General features: G+C 31.9%; 1 protein-coding gene across 3 annotated transcripts in view; it reads right to left on the bottom strand.

Annotated features, from left to right (window-relative positions):
- The window catches only part of LOC143203994 (uncharacterized), a 207,974-nt gene that overhangs the window by 175,237 nt on the left and 20,547 nt on the right, over positions 1 to 12,190 (bottom strand). Inside the window, exon 1 of one of the 3 annotated variants that reach the window (XM_076416389.1) lies at positions 6,110 to 6,249. The exons of the other annotated variants lie outside the window; for them this stretch is intronic. Coding sequence (XP_076272504.1) covers positions 6,110 to 6,113 — 4 coding nt within the window. The 5' untranslated portion in view covers positions 6,114 to 6,249. Of the gene's footprint in view, positions 1 to 6,109; positions 6,250 to 12,190 lie in introns of those variants that run through there. 3 annotated transcript variants of the gene reach the window in all.

Genomic DNA, 12,190 nt, shown 5'->3' with positions numbered 1-12,190 from the left:
GCTCATTTCACCACGTCTAAACTTAGCATACCAATCCTTGATGGTTGATTTTCCTGGGGTAGTGTCCGGAAACTCGGCATCAAGCCAAGTTTCTGCGTCAACAGTATTTTTTCCCTTCAAAAACCAATATTTTGTCAACACGCGAAATTTTTTTTATCCATTTTTTTCGCAATAGCAAAAGTTGCTTCACTGAAAATGCTATAATTCACAAACTAATGATCCGATAGCTGTCAAATTAATATATGAATCTTCTAAGGGTTAGGGGCTAACGAAAAAACATATGGAATTAATTCTAGTAGCGCCATCTATGTGTCAGGCCGTGGACTTTTCAGTTCACCTATTATATAATGTTTGAAGATTTCCTTATTATTTTGCCTGCAATTTTTTTTTTTTAAAAGAAGGGACGATATTTGGCGGCTGAAACTTAACATTAAACATTTATATATTCATTCAAAATCATTCATTTAAGCACACCAATGATAGAATCTAAAGTATGTATACTATAATACAATGTATTAAGCTCATTATTTTACTCATTACTTACGCAATAAATTACAAATGGAAAACTGGAAATAGAAAATTGGAAAACAAAGACAAAATCAGCATAGCTATGGTTTTGTGTATATGTATATGTATATATATATATATATATATATATATATATATATATATATATATATATATATATATATATATATATATATCTTTATATAAATAAGTTTTTGGACCAATGACCTTTTTTTGCCTCAGAATCAGAATCAGATAACAAATCCCGGAAATATTTGGTGGATTACCAAGTTATATCCACTTTTATATTAGAAGCTTGTGAGGGTCTTTCAAAATCAGTTGATGTACTAGAAACTATTGGTATTGAACTGTGGGGTACTACTAGCAAATCTAACATAGATATCCTCCAGAGGTTCCAGAATAAAGTGTTGCGAATCATCGTCATTGCCCTAGTGCTAGTGCGAACTGAACTAGCAATACGAACTGATTAAAAGACTCTTTAATCTTTAGAATAAGCTAGAATAGCTTTTAGAATAAGTTAGAATAGACTTTCAAATAAGTTAGAATAGTACTTAGAATAAGATTTTAATTATAATTTGTACAGCAGATCACTTACTGAAGTGATCTACTACATGTCCGGATAGTTAGATTATATAACTGAAATCATATAATAACACTTATTGCCCACGGACAGATTGTTGACGTTTTAGGAGATCAATTAAAAAAAAAAGAAAGGCTACAAGTTATAAAAAATAGATATTAGGCACAGATTCAGATTTAAATTCAATTGGTAAAATATGAGATCATTTGAAACGCTCAATTAGCAACAGCTTATTGAAGCTCAGTACGACCAATCGCAAGTTTTAATGAGTGACTTAATGAATATAAATTTCGGAGATGTCCAGAAGTAATTAAAAACTACGTTTAACAATTAAAAATTATTAATAGCTTAGTAGCAGATAACATTATTTTTGAAAATATTTTAGTGAGAATACAAAAACAATTGAAATTATATTTTATAAAAAGAACAAGTGTTTTGTAAGAAAAAATCGCTCCAAATACAATAGATCAATAATATATCCCTACTATCTATTTTAGTACATTACACCTGCTTATCTAAGATGACAGTAAAACGCTTAAAATTTTTAGTACATTGCGGACTTAGCACTTGTACATAAAATATAAAATCCCACACTTCGTCGTCGTGAATAGTACTTTTCTCAGAAAAAGAAATGCTTATCGATATTCAAATATTTCAAAATATTGCTAAACGAATAAGAAATACAATCTGACATGCATTAAGAACAAAATCCTTTGTGTATTTATAATCGAACTATAGAAGACTCTCTCAGTAAATACCTTTTGTATTCTGGATTTAATTATGTTTGATAATCAATAGATACGAAATATTTATGAAATACATACTACTGTTGCCTTTTATATTTCGGGAATATATCGATGATGATTATTGTGGTATATCCACGACAGTATTTTACAAGCTTTAAAAATAATAATAATTTCGATATGATGGTATGGTTATTCGAAATGACGATATAATATGATTTAATTTTTCTATAAAGTATAAAGTCATATTTCCGTAAAGCATTATTTAAAAAAATATTTTTTTAAAGAAATCATTGGCTTTTGATTGAGATTAAATTATATATTATATATAACTTTTATTGACCACTCCAGAACATTTAAATAATCTTCGCTATGTTTTGTTTCAAATATAGTCAGTAGTTCAGATCTCTATGTATTGTTATTATTAAATAAAAGGCGTAAAGCTAGAAGATTATGGCGCAAAACCAGAAATGCTGCAGACAAAACTACTTTTAATAGAATTAGTAATCAGACGAATCAAAAGATCAAAGAATATAAACAGAATTGCTTTCAAAGGTATGTAAGTGAATTAAGCCCACAAGCAGACAAAGATTATTCGCTATGGAAAGTAACTCGAAGATTGAAAAGACCAATTATTCGAGTACCACCAATTAAAAATGATCGAAATGAATGGGTTCGACGCAAAGATGAAAAAGCTGAATTGTTCGCACAATACTTAGCTAACATATTTCAATCTAATGATATAGGATCTACCATGGATACATCTCCTGTTTATCAACCCGATGTAGATCTAAATCTAATTTCTCCATTGGAAGGTGCCACTGAAATTGATAACCTCAATCCTAAAAAGGCACTTGGTATAGATGACATTTCACCTAGATTATTGACAGAACTGCCACGAAGAGCAATCATCATGTTGACATATATATTTAATGCCTGTTTAAGACTGAAACATGTTTTTGAATGCTTCAAAGTGGCACAATTAATTATGCTCAAAAAACCTGACAAACCTGCAGACCAAGTCGAATCTTACAGGCCTATTTCGCTACTACCTGCAATATCAAAGCTATTTGAGAAACTAATATTTAAAAGTATTGAACATTTTGCAATAATACCAGATTTCCAGTTTGGTTTTCGTAATCACCATTCAATAATCGATCAAGAGCACAGAGTAACTGCGGCTATTGAAAGATCGTTTGAGGAAAAGAAATACCGCCCTGCGATATTCCTGAATGTCCCGCAAGCTTTTGATCGGGTTTGGCATTTGGGATTAATATGTAAGATTTATAAGAGCAAATTGTTACCGCGTAACTATTGTCAATTGCTGGAGTCATATTTATTCGGAAGAAATTCTTAGGACCTCTCCTATATCTGCTCTACACTGCTGACATTCCAACAACAAAAGAAACACTATTTAGAACCTTTGCTGACGACACAATTATTATGGAAAAAAATATATTTCTGCCTAGGGCAATAGAAAAATTGTAAGTGGCAGTCAACAAAATCTACAAATTGAGGAGAGATTGGAAAATTCAACTTAATAGCTCCAAATCTGTCCACGTTAATGTTGCATTGCGGCGAAATAATAAAAACTTAATTATATTACTGAATGGATGCCCGATTCCTCAAGCAGAATCAGCTAAATACCTCGCAATCCATTTTGACGGCAGATTAAATTAGAAACATCACGTTAGACAAAAAATCAAAACACATTAGAACCAAAATAAAACAACTATACTGGTTAGTCGGAAGATACTCTCAACTTGATCTAAAATCAAAGAGGTTGATCTATGATACAATTATAAAGCCAATTTGGACCTATGGGGTGCAAATATGGGGTTGCACTAAAAATTCAAATCAACTAGTCATACAACGCTGTCAAAACAAGGTTCTTCGATTGATTACCAATGCCTATCGCTATGTAACCAACGAAGAACTGCACGATGACCTGGAAATCAATTTAAGCGAACCAAACCAAACGAACTTATTTAGTGTATAAGTGTATTTTTAACTCTAGCATATCTAATAAAAATGTTATAAAAAAAATTAAATGAAGCATAACTTCTACTACCAATCAATATGAAGCTACAGTTCCTATGCTTTTATGTTTATTTGATTTTCCAAGAAATGATTAATGTTACATTTTAATAAATTTAATAAATATCTGCATAAAATAAAATAGAAGAAAATTTTGGAATTGTTCATTAAATTTTACATATTCTTTGAGTATTTTTCAAGTTTATCAATTTGGACACTGTCGGCAATAGTGATACTGGCCGATATGACGCTGTCTCCTGAGGTGGCTTTTTAGGCTTAGCAATTATGACATCAGCCATCTCCCAGAGTTATGCTGTATAATGTAGTCCAAATTAAGTATTTATTAAGTTGATGATCTTAATTAGTGCTTTTCTTGGAGGTTCTTTTAAATTTTTCACGCTAATAAGGTCAAAACTAGGAGTCTTTTTGCACTAATATTATTTTTTATTTCTTTTTTAACTTCAGTTGGAGTAATAAATAGAATTTTCATCCTTTTTTGTCCGCTGTATGGCGTTCAAACATTATCTCGAGATGGTCTGCTTCTCCTGATTAACTCTGACCAATGGGTCATTATGACCTATGGGAGCCATTTTTTTTATCAGATAAATTTGTATAACATATCCCTTTATATTTCTAAACACGCTCATTACTCAAGCAGAAATTCACTCAGGTGTCATTTATTAATTGTTAGAATTTCATGTCTCAATTGGTAATTTAAATTACTCAACGTAGTTTTATATTGCTGAACCCTAGTATAATGCCATTCCTTCCTTCTGATTCTTTTTTTATTCTCTGATATTAATATAAAATTCCTTTAAGGTAGTTTAGTTTAGTAGGAACCGTTTAGTTTCCTTCTGGTGTTTGGGGTGTTTTGTCACACTGAGTGCTGAATATCTTTGATCAACTTCTTCACCTCAAAATCCCGTTCTTCGGTTTGTATCTAAGCTCGCATGTTGATTATTTTAGAAAAATGCGTGCGATTGGGCGTCCCAGAAGACCTAACCGCTCTCATCAAGTCCTATCTGTCCGACAGATCTTTCCAGGTCAAGATCAGGAAAACACGGCCCAGCCGTATTCAACCTCTTTGACGTCAGGTCTTACGCTGACGACACTGTTTTCTTAACGGCCTCCAGGCTCGAGGGCACTATTCAAGGACGTTTAAATCATGCGGTCAAGTGGTTTAAATTTAGGAGGTTGTCTTGTGACACGGCGCATTGTCTTGGTGAAGCAGCACTTTCTTTTTCTTCAAATGCGGCCGTTTTTCGGCGATTTCGTCCCTCAAACGGTCCAATAACGCTATGTAATAGTCGCTGTTGATGGTCCTTCCTTTTTCAAGGTAGCCAATGAAAATTATTCCATGCGCATCCCAAAATACAGACGCCATAAACTTGCTGGCCGACTGTTGCGTTTTCCCACGCTTTGGAGCGGGTTCATCGTGTGCAGTCCATTCGCATGACTGTCGATTGGACTTCGAAGTGAAATGATGGAGCCATGTTTCATCTATTATCACATATCGACGCAAAACATCGGGTTTATTATGTTTGATCATCTTCAAACACTAGGCTCCGAAACATCAACTCGTCGTTGTTTTTGGTCAAAAGTGAGCTCACGCGGCACCCACTTTGCACAGGACTTGTTACACGTTCAGTTGATAGCTTTAGATCCGGAAACTCGGCATCAAACCAAGTTTTTGCTTGAACTGTATTTTTTTAAAAAGCAATATTCTACCAACACGCTAAATTCCTTTTTATCCATTTTTTTCACAATAACAAAAGTTGCTTCACTCAAAATATTATAATTCTCATAGTAATGATTCGACAGAGGTCAAATTTATACACGCATCTTTTGTGGGTTAGGGCTAACTAAACATATGGATTTAATTCTAGTAGTGTCATCTATGTATCAAGCCGGGGACTTTTCTATTGACCTGTTGCAAATGATCCTTTGACGCTCCTGCTAACGGTTGAGCAATCTATTTGCATTCAAGGTTATGGTTTTGAGTGTGATATTTATTTAAAAATTTTTTTTAAGGTTTTTATTAAAGAACAAGTGAATGAACAATATGTATTATAAAAACTTGTTTAAAAAAACTAGTATTTTATACTTTCATTATGTAAAATTTGTTGTCTTGGTAAAAATGTTTGAAACCTATTATTTGGACGCACTAAATTTAATTTTGGTACATTGTACCGAACACCTGCTACTCTATTAACTAACTTACACATATCGAAGAATTATCTAAATTCCATCAACCACCTGTTGTTTACCGCCGACACTGTGTGTGTACTCGATACGGAATCAGTGTACAGGCGAATTTGAAATAGTCAGTCGTAGGTGCAGTCGAACCGACGAAAAATTCCGTAATGTAATCTCCGCGACCGTCGGTACGTTTCACCTGTCTCAACAAACCTTGGAATCATTTGCGTCTGCGATACCAGATAAACTGTTCGCTTATCAAGGTTTAACGCTGGATCAAGTGTCGAGCGAGGAGAGAAGTACAGGTGTACCGGTTAAGTATTCTACGCGTTTAAAATTTCGATCTTATCGAGTGAATCAGAGGGTCTATTTGAAGGACCCCATTGTATCTGAAGATGGATTGCTATGATCGTAGAGTAAATAGAGATTTGACTTTGACTATTGGCAACTTTGGGCATATGTTTCGCGACGTCCAATATCTACAGAGGATGGACAAAATAATATAAACACTTGACATAAACACAAAGAGCTGCAATTCTTCGCGGAATAGATTTGTAAAGTGGAATGTTATCCCACTTTAAAACATTGCTTCAATCTCTCAAAGTCTCTTCCTGGAGTGAAGATACTCATCACTTTTTGTTCAACCAACTTCATCTTAACATAGTAGAATTATGGTTGAAAACATGACATATCAGAGCAATTTTTTTATTAATCTCTTAGAACGTCAAGAATCTGCCCGTGGGCAATAAGTATTATTATATGATTTCCTTTAAATAATATAACCATCCTGACATGTAGAAAATCGCTTCAATAAATGATCTGTTGTACAAACTTATAATCTAAATCTTATTCTACATACTATTCTAACTTACCCTAAAGTCTATCCTAACTTATTTTAAAGACTATTTTGACTTATTCTAGAGATTATTATATCTCACTCTATGTGTCTATTAATCAATTCATATGGTAGTTTGCGTTTGAGCCTACGCACTTCACTGTTATCGAGCAAATTTCACTCTTTGGCAAGTGCATTGGTATGCATTAATAGTCTTTCAGAGATCTTCGCACTAACACTTCGAATCACACTCGTTATGGGTTCTAAGAGGATATCGTGCTAAATCAGTTTGTTGGGACGGACATCGACGAAGACTCTCCAGAATTTATTATGAAACATCTGGAGGATATCTATGTTAGATTTGCTGGTAGTACCCCATAGTTCAATACCATGTATGGGGACAAAACACAAACAGCTTGGGCTGAAACTAAACCAAATAATTGGCTGATAGGGCTTAGATCTAAATTATCATTAGATAACAAGATCTTGCTGTATAAGTCAATACTTTTGGACCTATTCGGATCTGAGGTATTGATCTGTAAGGTACTATTAGCAATAAGTTAGAATAGTCTTTAGAATAAGTTAGGATAGACTCTAAAATAAGTTAGAGTAGTATCTAGAATAAGATTTATTATAAATTGTACAGCAGATCCATACGAACTGATTAATAGACACATAGAATAAGTTAGAATAGTCTTTAGAATAAGTTAGGAAAGACTTTAAAATAAGTTAGAGTAGTATCTAGAATAAGATTTATTATAAATTGTACAGCAGATCCATACGAACTGATTAATAGACACATAGAATAAGTTAGAATAGTCTTTAGAATAAGTTAGGAAAGACTTTAAAATAAGTTAGAGTAGTATCTAGAATAAGATTTATTATAAATTGTACAGCAGATCCATATGAACTGATTAATAGACACATAGAATAAGTTAGAATAGTCTTTAGAATAAGTTAGGATAGACTCTAAAATAAGTTAGAGTAGTATCTAGAATAAGATTTATTATAAATTGTACAGCAGATCCATACGAACTGATTAATAGACACATAGAATAAGTTAGAATAGTCTTTAGAATAAGTTAGGAAAGACTTTAAAATAAGTTAGAGTAGTATCTAGAATAAGATTTAGATTATAAATTGTACAGCAGATTACCTACTAAAGTGATCCATACGAACTGATTAATAGACACATAGAATAAGTTAGAATAGTCTTTAGAATAAGTTAGGAAATACTTTAAAATAAGTTAGAGTAGTATCTAGAATAAGATTTATTATAAATTGTACAGCAGATCCATACGAACTGATTAATAGACACATAGAATAAGTTAGAATAGTCTTTAGAATAAGTTAGGATAGACTCTAAAATAAGTTAGAGTAGTATCTAGAATAAGATTTATTATAAATTGTACAGCAGATCCATACGAACTGATTAATAGACACATAGAATAAGTTAGAATAGTCTTTAGAATAAGTTAGGAAATACTTTAAAATAAGTTAGAGTAGTATCTAGAATAAGATTTATTATAAATTGTACAGCAGATCCATACGAACTGATTAATAGACACATAGAATAAGTTAGAATAGTCTTTAGAATAAGTTAGGAAATACTTTAAAATAAGTTAGAGTAGTATCTAGAATAAGATTTATTATAAATTGTACAGCAGATCCATACGAACTGATTAATAGACACATAGAATAAGTTAGAATAGTCTTTAGAATAAGTTAGGATAGACTCTAAAATAAGTTAGAGTAGTATCTAGAATAAGATTTATTATAAATTGTACAGCAGATCCATACGAACTGATTAATAGACACATAGAATAAGTTAGAATAGTCTTTAGAATAAGTTAGGAAATACTTTAAAATAAGTTAGAGTAGTATCTAGAATAAGATTTATTATAAATTGTACAGCAGATCCATACGAACTGATTAATAGACACATAGAATAAGTTAGAATAGTCTTTAGAATAAGTTAGGAAATACTTTAAAATAAGTTAGAGTAGTATCTAGAATAAGATTTATTATAAATTGTACAGCAGATCCATACGAACTGATTAATAGACACATAGAATAAGTTAGAATAGTCTTTAGAATAAGTTAGGAAATACTTTAAAATAAGTTAGAGTAGTATCTAGAATAAGATTTATTATAAATTGTACAGCAGATCCATACGAACTGATTAATAGACACATAGAATAAGTTAGAATAGTCTTTAGAATAAGTTAGGATAGACTCTAAAATAAGTTAGAGTAGTATCTAGAATAAGATTTATTATAAATTGTACAGCAGATCCATACGAACTGATTAATAGACACATAGAATAAGTTAGAATAGTCTTTAGAATAAATTAGGAAAGACTTTAAAATAAGTTAGAGTAGTATCTAGAATAAGATTTAGATTATAAATTGTACAGCAGATTACCTACTAAAGTGATCCATACGAAATGATTAATAGACACATAGAATAAGTTAGAATAGTCTTTAGAATAAGTTAGGAAAAACTTTAAAATAAGTTAGAGTAGTATCTAGAATAAGATTTAGATTATAAATTGTACAGGATTACCTACTGAAGTGATCTACATGTCAGGATGATTATATTATATAACGGAAATCATATGATAATAATTACTGCCAACGGGCAGATTGTTGACGTTCTAAGAGATTAATAAAAATATATTAAATACATGCAAGCAACTAGTATTTAAAGGCTGACGTTTTCGAACATAATTTTCTTCAAGCAACAGCCGGCATCTATAAACTTGGGTCGAACATCATATGTATACGCGAATCAACTTCTAACATGTTACATACATAAAATTGGGAAACAGAAGGGAATATATTATAATCAAATATTATTCTGTTTCGTAAAAAACACAATTCACATTTGCAGTTTATTGGTTTTTCGCCTTTGTGTCATTAGATAATGTCAATATGCAACTGGCTTTACCAGCTGACATGATAAATGTTAAATATCATATGTAGTTAAAAACAATATTCATATTTTACACTTTATTGTTACCATACGCTTTATTAACATGTGCTTCATGAATATATTATTGGGTTGGCAAGAAAGCAATTTCGGTTTTCTGGACATGAAGTGGCGTTTCGAAGGTCTCGAAAATTTTCTTGGTTTTTACATTTGGTATCAGCATTAATTTAAGTTATAAAAAAGCCGCGCGTAATTTTCTTGTAGTAGTATTATTAAAGTTTCCATAATAATATACCCAGTTTAGTTTTAAAAATAGCATTTGAGAATAATCAGAGTTGGTTAACAACTCATATTAATCACAAATTAGTACTGATTTTATACAATTCATAATATTTACGGAAAATAATTTTAGGGTAAATGATGTGGCTCGGGAATGGAGTAAAACGAAATGTAGTGTAGGAGTAGTGTTTACATTATGTGAGCGTTATTTATTGGCTATATAAAAAAATGTGAAAAATAGAATTAGATAAAACGGATGGCAGTGGTGTTACCTGGAGACGAGGCTTGGGCAGTCGATGGTGACACGTCTAAACCAAACGATGGTCGGTTACTCAATCATTGGAAATACCCTTCAATAACATCCCAGATAAACGAGTCGGGGTTGCCAGCTATTCGTTATCGGGTTCTAGTTGGCGCTGCTGGCACCCCGCCCGTGTTCAACATCTGGGATTATATTTCTGGGTATTTTGTAGACCGTTATTCCACGATGTAAAATTCAACGTGCCCCAAGGTCGCTACATAATAATAACTTGCTGATATGGTTCCAAAGGTAAAGCTGTTGAATGAATGAATTGGTTTATTAAATCATGTCATTATTCCCGTTGAAAATCTACAGATATATTACGCAAATTTTAAGCTCAAAATGTGCTATATACAACGAGAGAAAGCACGTACATCCAGCAATAAAAGATTATATTTCTATCTATGTTTTCCTATATTTATTATTTTTTTAATTCGATTGAATAATATCAGCTTGATTAGAATTTAGATCAATAAAGTAGTCTTATATAAAGAATCATGTAAATGTGTAAAATAACTAAGAGATAAACCAGACTTGCAGCTTTAGTTTAAATAAATTTATATTTTATCGTATACCCAATGGTATTTTATTTGCCTAAATCATATTTATGTTATACTTATATTAATACTGTTGTGGTTTGTTAACATAAAGTTAAGAACCATGTGTGCGGGAGACAATATGTTCATTTCATTAAAACACATTTTCAACAGTAAGACTAGTTAGGACAAGTTGGTATAACGAAAACAGAAAAGACCATGTGATAAATATGTTTGTTGTTTGATTATAAAATATTTTAAAAAGTCTATAAAAAATTGCATTAAAAAATTGTACGCGGTGAATACGCCTTCCAACAGCTGCAAATTAAGTAAATTTAAAAATTGTTTTTTAACTTATAGTCATCTATACTCCCTCTAGAACCTACAACAGGTACAATTCAAAGTGTTAGTATTAATCAGTTCATTGCCAGCTAACTGTGAATGATGATGGTAAAGTGCGTAAACTGAAACGTTTAGAACAATTTTATCTGATCAATGATTGATTTTCTACATCTTAGGTACACATTACATACCATAGGAATTACTAATTCCTCATTCGACATCGAAGAATCTTAAAAGAGCTATCAGGAAAATGCATCAAATTAACAACACTCATATTTAATGTCATAATAACTTTCCTAGCACTTGGAAAATGGCTGAAATCATTATGATTCCCAAACCTGTGAAAAAATCAAAAGACGTCTCCTCTTATCGTCCTATAGACCTGCTATCTATGATCTCTGAACTATTCGAAAAACTATACATTAAGAGACACAAAATAATCGCAGGGGAAAGAAATATTATTCCAGACCATCAATTTGGTTTCCGTAATAAACACGGAACAACAGAACAACTACATAGAATAGTCAACCAAATTAACAAAAACATAAACGATAAAAAATATTGGTCCGCTGCATTTCTCGATATTTCTCAGGCCTTCAACAAGGTGTGAGGACACTGGACAGCATGTTAAATTGAAAAAGATTTTGCCCCATTGCACTTTCAGCTGCTGAAATCCTACCTCACAGACAGACATTTTATTGTCAAACAGGGTGACGAATCCACTGACCTACATCCAATATATTCGGGGGTTTCGTAGAGCAGTGTTCTTGGCGTACGTTAGAAGAAGAATATAGCAGTTGTACGGTAGATCACTTACTGAAGTGATCTACTACATGTCAGGTTAGTTATATCATATAACTGAAATTATATAATAATACTTAT

The sequence above is a fragment of the Rhynchophorus ferrugineus genome, unplaced genomic scaffold, assembly GCF_030347505.1.
Source record: "Rhynchophorus ferrugineus isolate W39M unplaced genomic scaffold, kcgeb_rfMv2 rfM10, whole genome shotgun sequence".
Classification (NCBI taxonomy): Eukaryota; Metazoa; Arthropoda; class Insecta; order Coleoptera; family Curculionidae; genus Rhynchophorus; species Rhynchophorus ferrugineus.
Note: the sequence above shows the minus strand (reverse complement) of the source record. Positions and strands in the feature narration are given on the sequence as shown.